At 45.6% G+C, this 22826-nt stretch overlaps 1 protein-coding gene across 7 annotated transcripts in view; it reads right to left on the minus strand.

The window, feature by feature from the left end:
• ARMC8 (armadillo repeat containing 8) overlaps nucleotides 1-22826 on the minus strand; it is an 811657-nt gene that overhangs the window by 744651 nt on the left and 44180 nt on the right. For all 7 annotated transcript variants that reach the window (XM_085648657.1, XM_085648654.1, XM_085648653.1 and 4 more), the window contains exon 2: nucleotides 15871-15947. Coding sequence is in view for 4 of the 7 variants with exons in the window: in XM_085648654.1 (XP_085504780.1) it covers nucleotides 15871-15947 (77 nt within the window). In the remaining 3 variants the exon portion in view is untranslated. The remainder of the gene's footprint in view (nucleotides 1-15870; nucleotides 15948-22826) is intronic.

The raw sequence follows: 22826 nt of genomic DNA on the forward strand, positions 1-22826 counted from the left end.
CCGCAGATGGGCTGCAACAACTGCCATAACCATTGTGAAAACCCAAGGTGTACTGGTAGGGCAAAACGGGAGCACAGCAAACAAAGGGCCACATGCATCAAAAGAAAATCCAGGCGCAAATGGGCAGATTCTCAGAATCTGCCCCTTTGCGACCGGTATTTTTGCATTTGGGATGCATCATCCCAAATGCAAAAATCGCAATTTAAGTAATCTCTAAATTGCGATTACTTAAATTGCGATTGCATTTAAGGAATCGCAAATTGAGATTCCTTAAATGCAATGCATTAGAGTAAAAAAAATTGGGATTTCGTTAATAGGAGTTGCAAATTACCATCAATTTGTACTTGATGGTAATTTGCAAAAACTTTGAAAAATGCACTAAAGTGCATTTTTCAAAGTTCCATTTTACACACAGACATGCCCTTGGATCGCAAAAGCCTAGCTGGATGCATATGCCCCAAAGTGCTTGTGACCCACCATGAACTGTAGGTAACGTTTGCCGGCAGGACAGATACGTGAAAATAAGTGCCCTGAAAGTATAATGCTACCATCCAGTCTCCAGGGTCCAGCGCAGACAGGACCTGAGCCAATGTGAGCATTTGGAATTTCTCCTTCTTCAGGAAGTTATTGAGGGGCTCAGGTCTAGAATAGGGTGGAGGTATCAATCCTTTTTCAACACCATAAAGTAGCGAGAATAGCAACCACAACCTACTTCTGATGTTGGTACCCTCTCAATGGCTCCTTCGGCCAAGAGAGTCTGTACTTCCTGATGCAGCAGAGCGAGGTGGTCCACTGTCAGCTGGTCTGAGGATGGTGTCATTGGCAGGGGAGGGCCTATGAATGGGAGGATGGAACCCCGATGAACAATTTCTAGAACCCTTTTGTCCGCTGTGATGGAGTGCCATTGCGGCAGGTGGTGCCTGAACCTGCTGCTGACCGGTTGCCCTTGATGGTAAGAGGGCATGATAAAGGGGTCTGGAGGCTAAGGTTGATAGGGTGGCGGCCAACAGAGCAGCTCTCTGGCCTTAAGTCCCATGGGACTCGTCTAAACCACAGCTGAAACACAAAAGGACTGGAGAGGCTGTTGGACATGGTGGTTGGGCGGAAAAGGACATGGTTGGTAGCCCCTATTGTAGCTACAGTAGGTTCAAAAGGCAGAAAGGGGTTGGCGCGGGCTGTGGATAGTCATAGCGACCGGGTGGTGGCCATGCTCTCTATAAGCGCTTGAGCGCCAAATATGCTGTATTGCCAAAAAGGAAAGTATCATCAGAGGGTATGTCCATAAGAGATGGCTGGACATCTCTCGAAACACCAGAAGGGCAGGGTATGGTCCAGGACCTCAGCTGCCCTCCTTATCACCACGGCAAACAAAGCCCCATCCTCCGTAGCCACACTAGGAGGAGAGACTAGGACAGTGTCTAGAGAAGTGTCTAGACCACAGGAATCCGTCAGTTTCTCGTACCAGTTATCCTCGGGCTCTTCCATGAGGTTGGGATAACTATAAGATTCCTCAGAGCCGCCCCAATTGTATTGCCATCAGTGAAAGACAGCATAATCTCAGGCTCGAAGGGTCCTGTTCCAGCTGGCACCAGGAACGGTACCATTGGAACGGCCCTGTGGAAGGTTGCGGTCTCACAGCCAGAGCTGCTCTGGATGCAGGAACAGATTCAAAGGGCCCGCTGGCGTCAAGGGCGAACCTCTGGCAGGAATCGATGGGGGCACCGGGTGAACCCATGAGACCCGAAGGCACTTCAGAAGAAATTACCCAACCAAATATCGGGTGTATGTCCTCATAAAACTCCTTTAACTGGAAAGTGGTCCCTCTGGTTCCAGGAAATTCTGGGAGGCCCAGCCGGACCCAGACTTAGGAACCACAGACAACGTGTGGGAGCAGGGCCTAGAAATCTGGCGTCGTTTCTGCTCCTCTTCCGAAGACTTAGACCGGCATAGCAAAGTCGAAGAGCCCATTGACTTCTACGACTATTGGATTTTTATAAAACTGACCGAACTACGATGATGAGCGTGAAGATGAGCGCAATGATGAGCACCAGGATGGTTCTAAGAACAGGATCTGAACATTCTGTGCGACCCGGACCTGGAGCATCACGAAGTCGACTGGCGCCGGAAGACCAGGAGGTTCAGGGAGCACTTCTGAACAGGCTTAAGGTTCATGGCTCGACAGTTGGCACAAATCTTGGAGTCATGGTCCGACTCTAGAGGCAAACCGGGGTCGGTCATAGACACCTGCCTGCGACAGGAACCACCGGGTTTGTAGAGGACATTGCCTATCCACACTGGGAGCACAAGCACAAATAATTCTACAAAAAGTCCAACAAATAGTCCAAAAAAGAGATGCACGCTCCCTCTTTCAATGTTTGGAAACGAGGTTTAGATTTCAATATGGGCCTGGAGTTGCCGATCTTTAGGGCGCGTGGGTGTCCTCGGAAACACTTCAAGATCTGGAAGCGGTGGGCTGATTATAGGGGCATTTTCCTTGCACCGGTTCCTGCGGATGGAGACTTGGGGCCTATTTGAACGTCAAGCGTGGTGCTGAGCTCTAATTGTATAAAGATGGTTCTGGTGGTGTCTGGCGGTGGTGTGGTCCGGGGGAGGGGGTTGGGAGGGGAGGGGGGTTTTCTTGATCGATGATGTATGAATAGCTCTCCATTGTTCCTCTATATGGCAAAAATGTCAAGAGTTGTTGCTATTTACTATATGGCAGATCCCCTGGGTTTACAGGGGCCTGCAGCCCTTGCCTTCTTGATCAATAAAAAGTGTTGTTAAAAAAAAAAAAAGGGAGGCACCCATGGCTCTATGACCTCACATTGGGAAGATTTATGATATTATAGAGAGGAATTCATAGAAGTTTACAGAAGTAGGTTGAAAATCTGCATGATTCTAGGGGCACTACTTCTTGCAAATATTTGAATTCTATATTTGCATGAGCAGATATACAAATATACACTCGCTCGTACAAAAATATGCTAAGTGCAAAATATTTTTTCTGTCAAGGGGAACAGGTTTCCTCCCATGAAAAATCTTTTTTTGCAACAACCCATTTAAAAAAAATGCTTTAAAGGAGGTGGTGTTATTTTTGCACCCTGGCAAAAATGTTACTCTTGTCAAAAGTAAATTAGTAACCTTTTCTAGGCAGACAGAGATTGAAGAGGAGTCGGTTACTACTCATAAACATGTAAGCTTGCGAAGGTGAAGAATTTCACATGGAGTTTCAGCCTTGAAACTACCACTTCTTGCTTGCTTCCAGCCCCTGTGAGAAGATTTGCTCACTGCCAAGTCTTCATAGATTGTAAAACGTTTTATGACTGCAAAGCCAATTTTTGTGAGTGTATGCCAAACAAACACAAAAATAGCTTTGAAAACTGGATCGACAACATTTTAACTCTGGCCATGCAGAGTTCATCTAGATGCAAAATGTGAATGTGCTGTTAATGACATAACATGGAGTATATGCTAACATTTATGGCAAGCCCTGGAACGGAGGCATAGTGGGATGTAATGATTTGCCTAAGAACTACACAGTGAGGTCATGTGGAGAAGGTCGGACGGTGAGCGATCTCACGGATTCTCAATTGGAAACCTGGGAACTGGACCACAAGTATAATCTGGATATATGCACAGAAACATTCTCGTGAATGCTTAAGAGTAAATTTGCCAGAGTAACTCAATAGACACTTCTCCAGAATCTAAAGTAAGAAAGAGAGCAATGGTACAATTAGAAAAAAGATATTTCATGAAATCTGCTATAAACAAAATTCTGGTCAAATGATAAACATAACCTATTTATAGTCCTGTCACGAACAGAAAGTTGGCCTAAATAGATCACATTACTAAATGAAGCTTCTCTGCATATGCAGAGCCCATCACTATGCTAAACGTTAACAGAAATTGAGCTCTGATTTGTTCCGGCATAAAACGCAAGGTGCTGATTAGTGCTAGAATCTAAACCCTTACTTAATAAGAGTAAGGAATAATCAGCCTTTGCTCCTTATCATATTACAAGCTACTCACAGGCAGGTTCTCCAAGAGAGACTCCATCTGTCACCACCTGGTAATTACAATCGCGAGGGAGGAGATGGATCTACAGTAGCAGCCTTGTGTGCTTTAGCTTGTTACACCCTCCCTTTCTGGGATCTTTCTTCCACCAAGTTACCAGTGACATCACTACAGGTAAGAAACCAGCATTCCCTAGCTAACTGAAACCCATGCAAAAAGACATGAATCGCAGCTCTAAAAAAATAGGTGGCTAGTAAGGTTGTTTGAAAGAAGCTAGAAGGAGTCATTAAGGAAATGGGGGATGCTGGAACAGTGAAGGATGAAGGTCACAGTTGAATTGATGGAGATCCCCCAAAAAAAATTCAGATTCTTCCCTGCAACATTCAATGATTTTCAGCACAATGGGGTTCAGGGCATTTTGAACCTGGAAAAAAGATGTAGTGGGGAAAGACATCTGTTGCATGTAAGGAGTACAATATCAAGGCTAGACTAAAGAGATCGAGGTAGATCAATGTAAGGGCCAAAAGGAGGTGCAACAAGGGGAGGCCTAATCATGGTAAGACTAGTTACCATTGGCAGGCATGAACATATCCTGCATGAACTGGTGCAGGAGAATGAAGAGAGGCATAAAGGACCACAGGATTATCCTATGTACTGACCTGAGCCATAAAACTTTGATGAGAAAGAAGGCTCTACTGGAGGGTCAAAGAGAGGTAAACAATAAGTGACCGAAAGCCACACTGTTCAGATTAAGACCGTTTCTTCATTAGGAAATTAAATTGGGGAAAGTGTGACTTGAGACATTATTCTTTGTTCTTGGGATCTCCGATTTTGAATACATGCAAGTACTTGAGTGAGACATCTTACCTACAAAGGTGGACCCTAAGCAGAGGGTACGAGGTCTTTAATCATAGTTCTCGCTTGTTTGACTCTTCCAATGTTCCTCTCTCATTACACAATTCTTCCGTTCTTGACAACAAAATACTATTTTATGTTCAGCTATTGTGCGAGTCAAAATCAGGACTGTTCTTCAATACTGTGACATCACAGACTTCTTTTGCAATTCTTTTTTTACATGCTCCACTTGCGACAAAAAAAGCTTGTGCATTACGATAAAAATGAAGTGACACAAATAAAAAAAAGATGGAAATGAAATAAATTGCGAAGAAAGGTACCCGCTATTGCAATATGCCATCACCTGACCTTTCAAGTCTCAACCATGGGAAAGGCACAGATTTTTCCAACTTTTATCACAAGCACAGAGCTGTGTCTAAGAGAGACAGGTGAGAGTGGTATCACCTGAAGTGGCTTTTAAGAGGTCAAAAAGATTGATACTGAAGGAAAGTAATTTTTTCTACTGATGGATACTTGTACCTGTTGATTAAATTCCAAAGCAGTATCCACCTACGACAGCAGGTTTAAAGCAATGGTCAAAGAAAGAAATCTTGAAGTACTGAACATGCAAAATGGCCATCCCTTCTCACCTCAAAGTCCAAACCATATAGTAAAAAGGGCGAATAAGAGCCAAAGTCAACGCTCTGCAGATCACAGAAACTGGAACACATTGATGGAAAGTGCACAAAGTCCCTAAGGTGGCTCTTTCTACACAAGGGCTTGGCACATTTTGATGCACAAAACTACCTAGGCGGACATAGTCATCTTCTTGACCACCTTGCCCTTCTTGTTACCATTGAAACCTTCAAACAGCTGCTCATCAGGCCTGGCGTCTTTCCAGCAGTCAATGTAAAAGCTGACAGCTTATTTCAAGTCCACCACCTTAGGAAGAAACGTTGCTTTGTCCTAAGGACCATCTTAACCTGAAAGAAGCATGTGAATGCAAATGGATGCCCAGTGCCTGTAATTAACCGACACCTTCACTGGTCCTGAAGAAAGCCTTGCGACTAAGCATGAGAAGGTTGAAACATGTAGACCTTGTCACTAAAAAACCCCATGGATGTCTATGAACAATTACACCATAGAAGACATCCACTAACGTTTTTAAATCTTGCCCTATGACTCCACCATTAAAATTTCTGAGTGCACAGAGACAATCTTAAATCACTTTTCACTCTGCACACAAAAAAAACGCTCCACTGTAATCGGGCACCGCAGCACACCCGGGATGCATTCGGCCCCTCGGTTGGGAACCCTATGATAAAGCTTGTCACCCGCTTGGTTGGTGATTGAGGGATCTTCTTAAAAAGGATTTATTTCCTTTTCAAGCTAATACAAAGCAGTAATCCTTTTAGGAATAGCTCCTTTTTTAGGTCTCGCCTAGCGATGCAGCAAGATCTATTGTTGCCGACTTGCATTGCGAAGTGGGACAGGACAGGTGCACGCGTATGGTGCGAGCAGGAGTTGTAATAATGCCGCAAGCCGTACACATCGACTGTCTGTGCTAAAGCTTAACAGGCAGGAGATGGGCACGCGTACGGCTTGCGTCTTTATCACAACTCCTGCTCGCACCATACGCGTGCACATGTCCTGCCCAGGCACGGCATCCAGCATGTCTCCCGCTCAACCCCACTCACCGGCTCTTGTGGGGACTCTGCGCTGCTCCCAGGCTGGTCTCCTCAATGGCGGGGGGGACTCGCCTCTTCACCCGGTCACCGGCGCAGCAACACGCTGGGCTCCATCTTCCTCACAGGAGCCCCGCCTGAAATCTTCCTCCAGCCGCACCATGCGGCATTCACGAAGGCGGGGTGGGCTCCCGCCGGACTTCCCTCTGCGGGGTGGGGTCCCGCCGGACTTCCCTCTGCGGGGTGGGCTCCCACCTTGCTTCTCCAACACACAGGGCTCCCTCAGCCCCGGACACCTCCGGCCGCGCGCTCCATGCCCCGCCCATGCCCCACGCAACTGACGTCGTAGCAAGCCTTAAGCAGTTTTGCTTTCTTAATGCGCACGCACGCTCAGCTCGGGATGTCCTCAGTAGGTAAGAACTTTCCCTGTGCGTCTGGAGCTTGTTTTTGGTAAGCAATGCTGTGCAGCAGGACTAAAAATCATGGACCCCAAAGCCAAGATTTATTCGCATTGCCAGTTCTTGCTTTTAACTGCCACGGTGTTTATGAACAATAGACTCGGAAACGCTCGGGGTTTACAAAACGACAAAAAACAAACGTAATCTTGAACAAGTACCACACATCACCACAAGGGGTTAATTTACGTTCTGAAACTGCACATTGGAAACGCCACGCCTTTCACGAAAGACATGCTGGCCTGGGTTTTGTTGTGCACAAGGTGATGAAACACGAGCACATCTCTGGCATGTGTACCTGATCAGCTGGACATGAAACACCAGGTGAGGCAGCTATTTAGGCCTTTTAGATAAGATAGCATCCACCATGTGCACGAATACACCTGCCGAGCACACTCGCTGCTAAAACGAACTACAGTTACTGCCAATGACTTGACCTGCCGGCAAGTATTTGACTTTCTTAGAAGGCAACAATTTCCACAAACCCTCACCGGGTGATTTGAAAGGACAGTACCTTGCTACCAAGTACTGACTAATTAAATAGCGAAGTTGAAAGCAGTAATAATAATTTACAATTGCAATTTTTGCAATTTTCACCTGCAAAGTTTTGATTTTATTGAATGTATTTTTAAAACCTTCAACATCCACCGTTTGCTAAAATATAATTTTTTTTTTGTCAATTGATATTCTGCTCCCGAGTTTAATTTCTCTTAAATGAGACAGAGTTGCAACTTTTCACCCAATAGTGCCTCTACTATGTTGAATGTTGAGCATGGAAGTGCCGAAATCAACAGTAAGTGTGTATTGTATTGGAACATTCATATGGGTCTTATTACCTGTAAGTGGGGCGCTACAGCTCTTGCCTACACGGGCAGCATGTTACACTGGTAGGGTGCGTTGTTGAAAGGGTGTTATTTATGTTTTTTTACCCTTTGTTCGAAATGTTTCCATGCACACACAAAAGAGAACAAGCATTTGCAATGCAATAGGTCTCGCAGTTACGCGAGTTTAAGCTATTGGCATTGTAAATGACTATGCCTTTTATTTATGTATTATGAAAACCTGCAAACGGTGCGTAAACACGCACATTGTACAGATAGTCCTTGCTTACGAAAAGCAAGGCTGGCAGTAAAAGAGGCGCAGTTATTGCCAGCCTTGCTTCTCGTAAGCAAAGGGTACAAGTACAGAGTGCATGTTTAAGCACCTCTTGCAAGCAAAACACATAAATAAAAGCCATTGTCATTTACAATGCAAATAGCTCAAACTCTCGCAGAAGCGAGATCTATTGCATTGCAAATGCTTGTTGTTGTTTGGAATAGATTTATCATGCCATTTATAAATCTAACCAATATTGGTTACTTGAGGAGAGATGGCTGGTCTAAAAAGCAGAGGCAAGCAGATAGGCCTGCCATGTACCCCTTGCCAGTGTCCCCGCACAGCTCTGCTGGACCAGCAAAAGAGAAAATCAAAGTACCTCAGAAAGATGGACCTTCAAGGAAAATCGATACCCTGCTCAGCACACCAACTGACAAACCTCCTAGAGTAGATTGACTTGACCCTCCTCTACTCACAGATCAGTAGACAAGATCATTGTGTCGTCCTAGACATTTTTATGCTACCTCCCCAGCCCCCTTTCCCCGCCGGGGATCGAGGAAACCACAATCCCGACATTTCTAGATTTAGAACCCCTTCCCTGCAGTTGAGCAGGAAATATCACCGCCCTGTCTACTGGGAACCAATGGATTTGCGGATGAATTTCATAAAACTTATGCGATTTACCTGGTGCATACTCTATCAGAGATGACCTATAAAGACTTCCCAAATGGTGAGGAAGATGCAGAGGGGGAGGGAGAGGACAGTTTTGGAGAGTCAGCCTCTTCCTTCATCTAACCAAGGGGCAGTGTTGCTGCTGCTAAAGCACCTAAGCATGTTTGACATTGTGGGAACGTGAACCCGATGGAGAAGTTGTGAAAAATGCTCAACAGCCTGGTATCATTCTATATGGACTGGAGACGAAGGCAAAGAGCTGTGGCTCTTTGTGCTTTATAAAGCTCCAGTGCTTCATCCACCTTGCCCTCGAAGAGGCACATCCCATCAAATGACTCTTCCACAAGTGTGACTTGTACAAATCAACTACCTCTCATATCACTTGTTAACTTTATGGTCATCTTTGACCGTGTACAGCGCTCACCTGCCTTTTGGCTTTCATCACAGAAATACTATATACATTCATATATATATTTTTGTTTTCTTCAAACCATCACAAAAGACATGCCTAAGGTTATCTGCTAACCAAATGTGGTTGGCTGTGTGGCTACCTTGACAGGGTGAAATTCGCTTGTCTTTAATACCTTATTATTTTATTAATTTATATTGTAATCTTAACTTTACCTTTACTTAATGTATTCAACAGGTTGCCTGTTTTTATACAATGTACATTGATGTTAATCATCTAACACTACCTCAATGCAAAATTGTCGTTGAAAATTCCTGTATTATTTTCTCCATATTCATATGCAACTGTACTATGCTTCAGATTACCTTAAACATAAATTTTGGAACAGTTGTGAAACTTTTTTTTCACCGATCTTATTTAAAAGGATGACGAAAGAACGAAAAAGCCGAGAATAAGTATTCCAGTTCCCCACACAAAAATATGCACACATACCAAATTGATTACACAAGTAGGTGCGTCTCTTTCTCTGCAGAGAGTAATGGCTTTCATGTACAAGTGACCATAAAGACTAACTTTTTCAGTGAGAAAACTCTCCTAGCATGAGACGCAAGGAAAGAGTGGACAAAAATGTTTTTGCCAGCTTCCTACCAGTCTCAAAGACATAAATCTTCTCTGCATCCTATGATTATACTCAATTCCTGGACTACGTAAGACTGTACTGAGACCCTGAGAGGACTACCTTATTTCACTCTTTCCATAAAGTTGCAGTACATTAAGCAGGCAGGCTTGGTGTCTGCTGTCCACTACCATGACACCTGTTCAGTAAATGTAGCCAGTACTTAATAAATGGAATCTATGCCTCATGCCCCATTACACAACTAGGCCATACATGGTAAACAGAATCTTCCTAGGCCACGGTCAGTAATGCATCCGAATATTTACTTAGCTGAATCCTATCAGAATTTGCTGATATAATCCTTAGCCCTTCTTAATTCCTACACTGGAGGACACCAGCTGCACGATTCTCATAAAGCTGCATACCTTCTACCACATAGAAGTGGCAGAGATAAATAATACGTTCTTGCCTACCAGCGTTTGTAAGAAATTCCTGAATCCTTTCTTTACTACTATTCCTTAAATATCCGCCAGCTGTGATGGCACAGAATCTTCCTAGGCCACGGTCAGTAATGCATCCGAATATTTACTTAGCTGAATCCTATCAGAATTTGCTGATATAATCCTTAGCCCTTCTTAATTCCTACACTGGAGGACACCAGCTGCACGATTCTCATAAAGCTGCATACCTTCTACCACATAGAAGTGGCAGAGATAAATAATACGTTCTTGCCTACCAGCGTTTGTAAGAAATTCCTGAATCCTTTCTTTACTACTATTCCTTAAATATCCGCCAGCTGTGATGGCACATTTGGAGACTATTGTGTGCCTTCTGTCAGTTATTTCTCATCTTCACTACTTTGAATGGTTTCGCTATTTCTTTTAGGTTTGTTTTAAATATTACCTGGATACAGACTCAGGGTGGCACTGCTTCCTTTGGTATTAGTTGCCAGGGTCGACGCCACAGAATGGGCTCTCAGCCCAAAGAAAGTTTATAGCTGTGACCTCACCTAGGGAGTTGTGTCAGTCCCACGGAGAAGCCAGAGCTCTCTCCAAGCAGGCCTAATGAGATTTTAATTTTTTGCATATAAAACACAAACTGCTATGTTTAACAGAGAAAAAAAGTGCGAGATTAACATACAAGTAAATACATGTAAACTGACAATCATGGGAGACAGGGCCTCTATATCCATCAACACTGAAGTAATAAGAATCCCTCCAATATTAAAGTAACATCAAAATACAAAATGGGAACAGAATAAAAGCAACAATGCAGGCTGCTTGCAAGGAAAGAGTCAAATCAGAATCTTTCAACATAGATATGAGGAGTTACCATTTTAAGATCAGACAAATAGATCTTATTAACCACAGAATGCATCACGATTGATTTGTCCTAATTATGCAGTGCGTGTCATGCGCAATGACGAACATTTTAATAATAAAGAATGGGTTCCAAAAACAAAGCTGAAGAGCTTGGAAAATGTTTCAGCACAGATTAACAAGAGTTTAGCCATCTACTACATCCTGACATTGATCGAAGGCAGCTCAAGCCCAGTGTGAAACATAATGCCTTTCACAAGACCTACACGTGCTCACAACGAAGGCTGTGATTCCAGGCCAGGAACTCAGAGAAAGAGCTTATTTAATGGAGGCTCCGTCAGTATTAAAGTGTAGATTCTTCTCCAGAGTGATTTCATAAAAGAGGCACAGGAGCACATGTTTGGATATGGCCAGGAATGAAGAGAGAAGACAGACGGGGCCATTTATTTTGAGCGTGTCACACAGCTTTTCTGTTCATTCAAAGACATCAATCAGTCTGACTGGTCTACAAGTTGACGATATCTAGGTGTACGAGAACATCTGCTTGGCAAAACCCTTTCAGTAAAGAACAGTTTAAATTATACTAATGGGTTTTACATGTCAGACCTTTCAGCTCGGAGAAGATGGATCAGAACTATTTGCGAATCCCCAAGTACGAGAGCCCAAGACGCCCCAGAGAACCCACACAGAAAAAAATCAACATAGGATATCCTCAATAGGAAATCCTCACTCTACAAGGTTCAAGTATAAAATACGAAAGTTTGTTTAAAATTTACAAATCATTACAGAAAGCGAGACGGCAAGGACTATTCAATTCAAAATACTCAGAATGCATATAGATGTGAATTAGTGTAGGCAGTGAAACCAGAGCTCTATTCTAGGTCATAGTCAGACAAATAATGAGCAATATCTTCGTAGGGACCACTCCGTTTAAAAGGCCTGAAAGAATCATGAAAAATCTGTAAGTATTGATTTGATAGAAGACTGACACGTAGTCTGTCGCCAAGGATAACAAGGGAAATAAAACAGTTCTTAAAACACCTCAGCAACTTTGTAGGGGTGGGCGGAATTTGCGTAGTTGCGCTACGCAAAGCTCCGCGAAACAGTAAAAAATGTCCGTGAGCATGCAGAAATTCCACGAACACGCAGAATTGCTTGTTCACTATGCTTTTTTCCTGTTCCCGAATGCGGTTTGCGTGCTCGGGGGGAAATATCTCGTGAGAACAAGAAAAAAATTCCACGAAGCCGATGAAATGCTGAATTTTGGGCAATTCTGCGTTCTCTGCGGAACGCGAAACAACCCAAATTCCGTGAGTGGAATGGAATTTACCGCACAGGCCTACTCAGCAGCAAAGATTTCAAGCCTGAAGCATGGGGTGAAGTGGCACCACGGGTTGCAGTAAATAAGATACATTCATATAAACCAGTCACCATTTAGAATTTACACTACGTAAATCAAGCTCCCTCTAGAAACCTTCCCAAACTTAATAAAATAATAAGGACCTTTAGTCGACAAAGGGGAAACGCCATTATATTACTAAACAACCTTGAATGATTAAGTATTGTGTGTTCCTTCAGCAGCAGGCAGTGAGCTTGTAAATTGTTCCAGCTAAAATAAACATCTCAAAAGAGGTCTGTGTGTGGAGCTCAAGGAAAAAAGATGAAGAAAACCCGAAAAAAATATTACCTGTTGTCTGGCAGGTTTGTCTATTTATAACAAAAAAAGATACTCACATTTGGTAACAATATTTCTGGTAGATATTTTATCTTCCTGCAGATTCCTTTCCTATGAAGATCTGCAGGTGCCAAACTAGATCCAGAAACGTTATCTCTAGCAATAGGTCTCAGTACTTCCATATGGCACCAAAAGGTGGCGGTTGTTGCTTCACCCACCCAAGAAGTGACAAAACAGACTATATACATCATTGTCTAGCTCACTGGTGCCAGTCCCTTACTATTTCTATGCCCAAAGAAGCTTAAGTTGAGGAACCAAAATAATTTAACTGCAGAAAATAAAACAAGAGAGACAAGTTGTATACCTTGAAACCTAATAAAAACAAACTATTTCGGAAGAGGAGAGAGTAAGGTGATGATTCTTCAGGAAGATATAGTCTCTGCAAGAAAGATCACTTGATGGATGCTTCCTCCGGAAGATTCTACACTTTATTAAGCATGGCCATAGCAGTACCCACTGTGAGAGAAACTCAGCAGTGGCAATTAGTCGAGGACATCATACAGCACAGCCCTAGTATAGACGCTCTGCACCTTATCTGCCAGTCAACATTGCTTGGCAAAAGGTATATAATGAGGACCAAGTGGATGCCCTACAAATATATATAACAAGACCAATTAACTGCCTGGCAAATCTCAGTCCCTTGGACACCTCCGATCAAGACATAGCCCACGTAGAGTGCGCACAAATATCAAACAAGTCATAGCAGATCTTAATGCTATTAGTGACCCATTATTAAACAGAATGTTTGGCAACCGCTTTGCCTTTCTCATTCCCAGTGAAACCCGCAAAAAGCTACTTATTTGCTCACTCTAATCTCATCTCATCCAATCGACATGGTACAGGGCACCTAGACTAGAGTTCAGCCTGTGGAAGTGTTCCTTCTCCTCAGAAAAATAAGGACCCTTGGATGACCGATCCATATCGAAGTCAGAAACGAGGGGAAAGTAAGTAGTACCAGCATGTCTGGACAGAAGACCGAAATTGATAGCCAGACTGACCAGGTCTCTACCTCTCCAACCATGGGGGTTAAGTAATCTGCACCAGAAAAGAAGTATTGGTGATGAAGAGATGAACAGACATGTGACCACATGTGGATGTCGAAACCAAAGTTAAGTCCCACTGAAGAAAATCAAAGGGTGTGGGTGGAAGCATATGCAGAAGAAAAATGAAGAACAGGTCACCATTGGCAAGCTGAATAAATATGTTCCTGGGGAATCCATTCTGTCTGATCTTGAATAGCAAGAGCAAATGTACCCAATCAAATCCCTCCCAAAAAAATAATAAAAATATTAATAATCAACATGGATGATGACCAATATGAACAAAGAGAAGTTGGAGATCAAGCTCTAGGTACACCTCAGAGTGATTATCCACAAATTGCACACTGCTAACTTGTTTTGAATAATTAAGGAGCTTACAATAGACCTACAGAGTTGACATAATCACATCTTGGTCAGGTCGTATAGCACCTGTAAAGATGGCCTGTACCAAGGACGATGTTCCAATTTCAGACCTTGCTGACCCTAGTTGACCAAATTCTCCAGAACCAAATTCAGCAAATGGGTTCCAACTTAGTGGAGGAATCAAAGAAATTAAGGGTTCTAGCAAGAATGGAATATAAATCAGCCAGGAAACGAGGCCTATGAACCTCAAATTTCACACTTTATACCTGAGACAGATCAATTAACTCTCAAGTCGCAAGGGCAACACTACTGGTCTGGGACGGGTTAAGTGTTAACACAAGCTTTCCCTCACCATATAACCCAGATTTTGCACAATCTAAAATTAAGCAGGGCCAATAAAGTGAATCTTTATGCAAACAGAAGGCTGCAAGATGTACTAAAATTGGAGATTTGTCTGAGAAGGTAGTAATAAAATCATTTGAACAAATTCAGAAATACTAAAGGGCTAAAGGAGAAGGAAAGGTTCTCAATATAAATAAATCCGGCATTGGGTTATATTTCAAGGAAATAATCACTTGACCAATGATGCTACAAAACATGATGGACAATGCTCATTGGATTTCTAAATACTTCTCAAAGCAATAGCTGTACATAAATTTATCAGGATGGTTGGGAGTGTTAGGACTGTCACTTTATTAAGACCACTGTGAGCTGATACTGAGAAGCATTCGTAAGGACATAGCATATACTTAAGGTCTAGAATCGGCAAGTAAGACCTTGCTCCAGTAGTAATGGACTCCTCAGCACACATATTTAGTAGATACAAATAAAACAATGCTATGCTGGAGAAAGTGTCAAAAGACAGGAACACTAACTGACATTAAAACGGGATTGTCATATACATGAAATTGCGGACATCATACTGCACTGGATACCAAACTTTCCTAAGATACCTCGACAGAAGACGCAATATTAGCAAATATATTTTTGTTAACTGCAAGGCAAATTCTCTTGGCTAGATAGGGAAGCCACAGACAACCTTTATCCAAGATTAGCTTCATAAGTCTGTTATATGCTAGAGTTGGGAACAATTACACATGATGTGAAGGGGGGAGGCACGGAGAGACTGTTTTCAGCACTGTGATTCTTGCTCCTAGAATACTTTTAAGCTGATTGCAGGGAGATCAATATGCCCAAGGGCACTATCTCCGAACTTAGGACACATCCAATATGCACAGATTCTGCAATTGTTTGAACTTTGCCATCATTGGTGTGCTTAGCTGAGAAGAAAAGGAACTCGTTATTACAGTCCGGAGGAGAGTAGGGCAGCGATTCTATATGGTTTCTTCTTTAGATCATGTTGTCCTTTTTTGGAAAATAGCAATAAAACAAACTGAAACCTAAAACAGAGGTGATGTGAGAGAACAATGTGAATTGAGGTCAAGATGGGGGGAGCAGTTAGCATATTTTAGTCAGTGTAAAAAAATACTCTACAGAAAGATGTGGCTTACAAGTGGGAAAAAGTCCTTGCAAGAAAGATCTTAAATTACAAACTGCCACAGACAAATGTTAATAAAACAAAAGTTCTTGCGGTCATAACCTTTTCTTCACCTTTTGAAATTGCAGTACTCACATGACACCCTGCAGAACCTTCTGTGGATCCGGATCAAATAGTCTGTCCACATAATGGCGACTACTCGCTGTCACTTCCTGAGAAATAAAAAATTAAAAATCAGAAAAAGTAACAAAATATACACGGGAATTAAAGTTTTTATGAATAAATGAAGTCCTACTCTACTAAATAGACATGATATCCCATATTCTTGACTTTCACAGGTACTAATTTGCTATGAACAGTTTTAACCAAAATTATAAAATACCGCTAGTTTTGCATTTGGTGAAGGAATATTTTGTTTTAAAATATCTACAAGCTAAATGTATTTGTCATCAATAGCTCTACAGCCACTTTACTTTAATTTCAGATTTTCATCACATATTACAAACCAGTAATATCTCTTCTACATTACCTTCAAGGATCTCTGTCGACAAATTAATATACTTTTTCACAACATTAAGCACGCCCTCTCCTTTTACTCAACAGTCCATCTTCCCTTCATTAAATTCACATTCTAAGTCTATATTAGACACAATAGCTCTGTTACCAGTAAATACTAAAGCGGTCTGCAGGCAAGACCCAATAACCAAATCGGGTCAGGAGCATGGCAGGGTGCCAAGAAAGAAAGAATTATGAATAGTCCCCATTCATCTTCCCTGAGCCGCCAGCCAAAATCAAACTACCATTGCTCTGTAAACACCAAGTTTTGTACTTGATTTCTTTATCTGACAATACTATTTCATAGCTAGAAGTTCTTCTACAAAATCTGTTTCTTATTACCACTTATTCATTAAAGTACTGAAAAATCCCCACAGGTACTTCCCAAGCATCAACCTTATACTTCTGATTTGACATCAGTACCTGTAACTGGTCCATGCCCTCTAGCCATTCATGCAGTCACTTCTATAGTTTAGCGGGTTCAACTAATAAAAAATTGAAGGGCAGGCACAACACTAACAGGAGCAGAAAACACAAAATAGAAATACTTTTATTAGAAACAATATATATCCACAGCGCCACAACAATAATAATGTCAGTTGCCTTTTCACTTTTCCAGTCTTGACGTCCGACGAGACCAAAGCAAGCTTCTAACGTTAAAGGGAGCCACCCAGCCATCCCACATGTATGGTAACAGTGTGTTTTACATGGTGCTGGAAAACATTTGTTTCCTTATTAAGTCACCTACACATAACACCTGATTAAATATATTGCAGGGTGTAGCGCCTTCGTAATGATCCTTACTGCTACCAATCTCTGTGTACATATTGGCATAACGATATGATGCACCTCATAGAATGCTTTATCACAGACGTATATACACTGATTGTGCACAACCACAATAACAATATCCACTAAAGGTTCATCCTCTGAGTACCAGCAACATTTTCTATGATGTGTTGTTGCCATACCACCTTGCCCTGTAACAGGTCACTAAGTGACCAAGCCCAGTAACAGGTTACCAAGTGCTGTCCCACTTACCACACAACCACGGTATCCAGTGACAAGGACTAAATAACTATTTCGCGCCATATTTTCTAAACTAGAATCCAAATAATAAAATACTCTGTTGTGTGTGTGCTGATTAGGGGGACCTGAAATTGGATTAGCTCCCGAATTTCCTGTGAGTTATCTAGCATGTCTATTATACTCTAAATATGCCATGAACGTGGTTAGCCCACAGGAAGGGGTGTGAGACACCAGTCAGTTCTCCATTTTTCTGCACAAACCTGCTATCTTCATTCATCTCTGGGCAGGGGAAATATAACTGGGTGCGTTTCCCAAACTAGGGTTGTGTGGGGGGGGGGGGGGGGGGGGCCATGTCCATTGTCCGCTTAGAGGACCCTCAGATTGTCCACCATCATTTTTACTGGGGCAACCTACTAATGTCCTTTGAAGTTCAGCAAAATATCCCTTGCATTCTCTTTACTTTTTGTTATTTCAGACAAATCTATTGACTATCCCATCAAATGCTCTAAAATAATGTTCAGAGATCATATTAGCCACCTTAATAATTAGAAAGGACAATTTCGTGGATGGGATGTGTAAGCGTGGCTGTGGTTCGCTGGGTACTTTCCTTCACGTTATATGGGAATGCCCTGAGGTGGCGCTCTTTTGGCGTTGGGTGCATGCGGTAATGGAAGAGGTCACTCACGTTGCTCTGCTTCCAGAAGCTAGGAGATGCTTGCTGAACGTGTGGGAGCCAAACGATTATAATGTGACACAGACGCGGTGGGCGACTTTGGGGAATATGGTGGCTAAACGTAATATTGCCCAGTTATGGGGTTCCCAGAGGCCGCCCACGGTCTCGGTGTGGAAGGAGAATATGGATTGGTGCATGTTTAGAGAAAAGACAGTGTATGTAGCGAGAGGCAAGCCGAGGAAATGGACTGGGGTGTGGGGTCCGTGGAAGGCTTATCGCGGAGACATCTGTGCCCCTCCTCTGGCTGTTGTATTGGATGCCTCTTTGTCCCCCTAGCCGAGCATTCCTCGTCTGTTAGGTTACGAGTGAGTTACAGTTTGATTTTTCCTCTGTTCCCGTGCCCCCCTCCCTTCTTTGCCGCTGATCATTGATTCCCTACCCTGGGGAGCGCGTCCTGACATTTACAATGCCTATTGCCTTGCTTGTGTGTAATGTTTTTTAGTTTTAAATTGAAAACTGAAACCGTATTTAATATTGTCACTCAACTATTGCTTCTGCCTTCACTGGGAGCATGATGGACTGACGGGCTCCTCGGATTGACCAATCTGTATAACGGTGAATGATACGTCTCATGCTAATTAGCGGCCGGCCCAAGGGTTGTAGGCCCATGTCTGTAACTCCTTGAAGTGAAATAAAGGTTTCTTTCAAAAAAAAAAAAAAAGAAAAAAAAAAAAAGGACAATTTAATGGAAAACTCATATTCCTGACTGAGTAACTATCAGTCCTACTGCACCAGCCCAGGTCCAAGGACAGGCAGGATAATATACTTTGTTAAATTCAAAATGTTTACTCAATACCGTGTTGTCATCCCAAGTATGAATCTGTTCATATCCCATAAACAAAATAATAAGTCAAGTTCTGCATCTTGGGGGGGCGTGGCTTGCAGCCGATGAAGATGGCCGCAACCTAGTGCGGCTCCGGAGCCCAGCACCCGATCCCACCACTATCCGGCATCCATCCTGGCCGTAAACCGCCAAAACTAACGCGACGGAGCCCCCTGAACACCCGAGGCTCTGACGACTGAGGGTGGCGCGAGCAGCGCAGCATCTGGCCCGCCCGACTGCCTCACTGCGAGCGCAGGGCCTATCGGCGGCGGAGGCGCCGGGGCCTCGAGTACTAGTCACCTGACCCTCCACAGTACAAGGAGGGCCGGACTAGCGGCCAGCGGCGTGGGCGGCCAGACCTGAGGCACGCCACGACGGGGTCAGGCATACCGGCAGGAGGCAGGGGCCGAGGACCGGGTCGGCCCGTCAGCGGGGAACGACGCTGGCCTGACGTGACGCCATTTCAGTGACGGAGACGACCCACCGGGTGCAACGGCGCGGTGCCGAGGAGGACTTGAAGCGGTCTGCGGCGCGGGGAGCAGCCGGCGGCGGGAGGCAGGTGACACACCTACGGCGCAGCCCCCAGGAGGGAGACCCCCGGCAGCTCCTGGAGTCGAGGGTGGCTGTGCAGTGGAGGACGCAGGCCTTGCCTAAGGCTTGACGCTGCAGACGCGGGCAGAGCGAGGTGGGCGCCAACTTCCCTGGTAAGGAGCCACCAAGGGGTCAGAGGCCTACACGCTGCCGGGACAGGAGGAGGGCTGATACAGGGCCCTGTGGTGACCAGCTACAGTAATTTTGCACCTCCGTGGCGGGCGCCCACCCCCGCTGGCCGTCCGTCACAGGCCACCATGGGGGGGGAAGGGCCAGCGTGGTGGAGCGCAGGCCAGGCTTGACAAGTATGCCTTTCAGAAAGACCGGACTGCCTCCCCCCCCCTGACAAGGCCAAAGAGATCACCCTGGCAGATGTTATGGCCACACTGACTCAGATGCAAACCTCTATCGGCACAATATCCACTGATGTGACGCTGCTGAGAGCCGACGTCGCCAAAATCAGCATGAGACTGTCCAAGGTTGAGACGACGACCGCCACCCTTACCAAGGACGCGACTGAGAGCAGGAAACGTATACAGTCGCTGGAACGGGTTCAAAAGCAGCTTATGGACAAGCTCGATGACCAGGAGGGAAGGTCAAGACGGAACAATGTGCGTGTCGTGGGGGTGCCTGAGAGTGAGCGGGGGCCGGCACTGGACCTCTTCGTGGAAAAGCTAATCACGGAGCAGCTGCAGCCGCGTGGACTTTCCAAATTTTTCTCGGTCGAAAGGGCGCACCGGGTGCCTGGGGGGAGGCCGAAGCCTGGGGCCCCCCCCGTGCCCGATCCTGGCCGCATTTTTAACTTCCGAGATAGAGACGCTAGCCTTCAGGCGGCGCGTACTGCCCCCCCGCTGCGGGTTGACAACTCCACAGTAACCCTCTATCCGGACTACACCGCGACAGTGTTGCGGCAACGCCGAGACTTCCTCGCGGTCAAAGCGGAGCTGCGCGCTCGAGAAACTCAAATATGCGATGCTTTACCCGGCAAAGCTGCGGGTGGAGGCGGAGGGGCGCACATGGTTCTTTGCCACGCCGACGGAGGCCACAGAGTGGCTGGAGGGCTGGCGCCCGGCGGAGGCATCGGGCCGGGCGGGGCGCACCCATCGAAGCCATTCTGCCTCCCCTGAAAAATCTGGAGGACCCTGAACCGCAGGAGACTGTCACTGCACTGCATAGCCGGGCCGCCATGGCACGAGCGAACTTCAGCAGCGGGTAAGAGGCGGATGCCACGGGGGTTTGGACACTCGCAGTAACCTTGGACACTGAAGGGATGTCGCAGTCATAATCTATGAACTTGGCAACATGCTGTTGACCGGTTTCTTTAATGGACACGCACATGGTGCGGGGATCGGACGAGGGGCACTGGGCAGCCATTCCCCCACACGCAAGTAGAAAGTTATGGGACTTAAGCACTCTGCTAAGTTGGGGTGGCGGGTAGTTTTAAATCCGCTGGGCAGGGAGGCAGGGAGGAGGGAGGGGGGACAGGGGCGTTTTGGGAATTTTGGTTTGTGTTCTGTTTTAGGTTGCGTTCCTACACATTGGCAGACTTGGCAACTCAGACCTGTTAGAGCTCCAAGGGGAGATGCGCGGAGACGACTACTTTTCACCACCCTGCATGGCAAGGGGATCACATAACAACATCTGGGAGGACACCGTTAGCTCCACGAAGGAACAAACACAGCAACACAGTGCCACACTTAATGTCCTATCGTGGAATGGGAACGGGTAGGGAGATCAGATTAAGCGTGGGCTGGTCTTACAGTATCTCAAGCGCAAGGGGCCGGCAGTGACACTCCTACAGGAAACACATCTGGTAGGCTCGACCACGAAAGCACTGGACAGATGGGGATTTAAGATGGCGATACATTCTGAGTTCACGACTGGATCCCGAGGGGTTGGCATACTGGTAAATAAGCGCTTCCCACTGATTCTAGTCGACTCTCGTAGGGAGGAACTTGGCCGCTTTGCGGCGCTCACCTGCCAATGGGAGGGTAGAATGTATAATTTGGTAACGGTGTACATCCCACCGACACTCCACCAGGATACACTCCGGGCTTTAGGGCAATTCCTGCTGACTACCACCAGGGGATCTCATTCAATGCAACTATGGACCCGCTACTGGACAGGTCATCCTTCAGAGACCACGGTGGCACCACCCCCAAACTGCGCGAATTCACGGAGGCACTCGGCCTCATAGACACCTGGAGGGCTCACTGTCCCGAAGACCGACAATACACCTTCCACTCAGGGGCTCACAACACCCTCTCCCGCATAGACTAGATCTTCACGTCACCCGCAGGGTTTAGGGGCATGACCGACGTTGCCCATTTGCCTAGGGGCATCTCGGACCACTCCCCGGTAGTGATCACATTTACACTTTCTACCCCGCGTAACCGCAGGATATTCCCAATTCATCCGGGATACCTCAAAATCCCCACAATTCGCAAAGCCCTTCAGGCGACAACCAAACACTATTTCGCTGAAAACATGGACCCAGAGATGGGCCCTGCGACTCTGTGGGAGGCGTACAAAACAGTCCTTCGTGGACAAGCAATCTCAATGATTACAGACTATAAGAAGACCCAGCAGCTTGAGGTGCTTAGGCTCGAGCAGGGGGTAAGAGAGGCGGAGGCCAAGCACGCTGCAAACTGCTGGCCTGGCTTGAAAGGCGGGAACGGGCGGCGCGTTGGGTGGCGCGGATCAGGCTAGATTCGGGTGACTACACGTCGGAGCCGCGGCAAATCGTAGAGGCCCTAGCGGCTCACTACAAAAAGGTCTATACGCCGGAGGCCTCGTCCACGGTGGCGAAAAACGAGGCCTTTCTCCGGGACATCGCGATGCCACGGCTGGCCCCGTCGGAAGTAGAAGCCCTAGAGGCGGACCTGAAGGCGGAAGAGCTCACATTAGCAATACTCTCTCTCCGTGCCGGGAAGGCGATGGGCCCGAACGGAATTCCGGTGGAATTCTATAAGTCGAACGATGCCCACGTAGTCCCACATCTACTAGCCATGTACAACGACAGCCTGTCTGCAGGGATACTCCCCCCGGACCAGAGAGTGGCTACCATAGTGGCGATTCCGAAGCCTACCAAACCAGCGCATGAGTGCGCTTCCTATGGCCCAATCTCATTGCTTAATGCAGAGGCAAAGATTCTGGCAAAGGTGCTGGCGACCAGGCTGCAGCCCTATCTCGCGACCCTAATACACCCGAATCAATCGGGATTTATGCCGCGCCGGAATACCGCCTTAAATATACGGCGGCTCCACGGGATTCTCGAGCGCCGCACCTCGATAGAGGAGGACGCGGCCATCCTCTCATTGGATGCGCGGATGGCGTTCGACCGAGTGGAATGGCCGTTCC

Source organism: Triturus cristatus, chromosome 3_2 (genome assembly GCF_964204655.1).
Source record: "Triturus cristatus chromosome 3_2, aTriCri1.1, whole genome shotgun sequence".
NCBI lineage: Eukaryota > Metazoa > Chordata > Amphibia > Caudata > Salamandridae > Triturus > Triturus cristatus.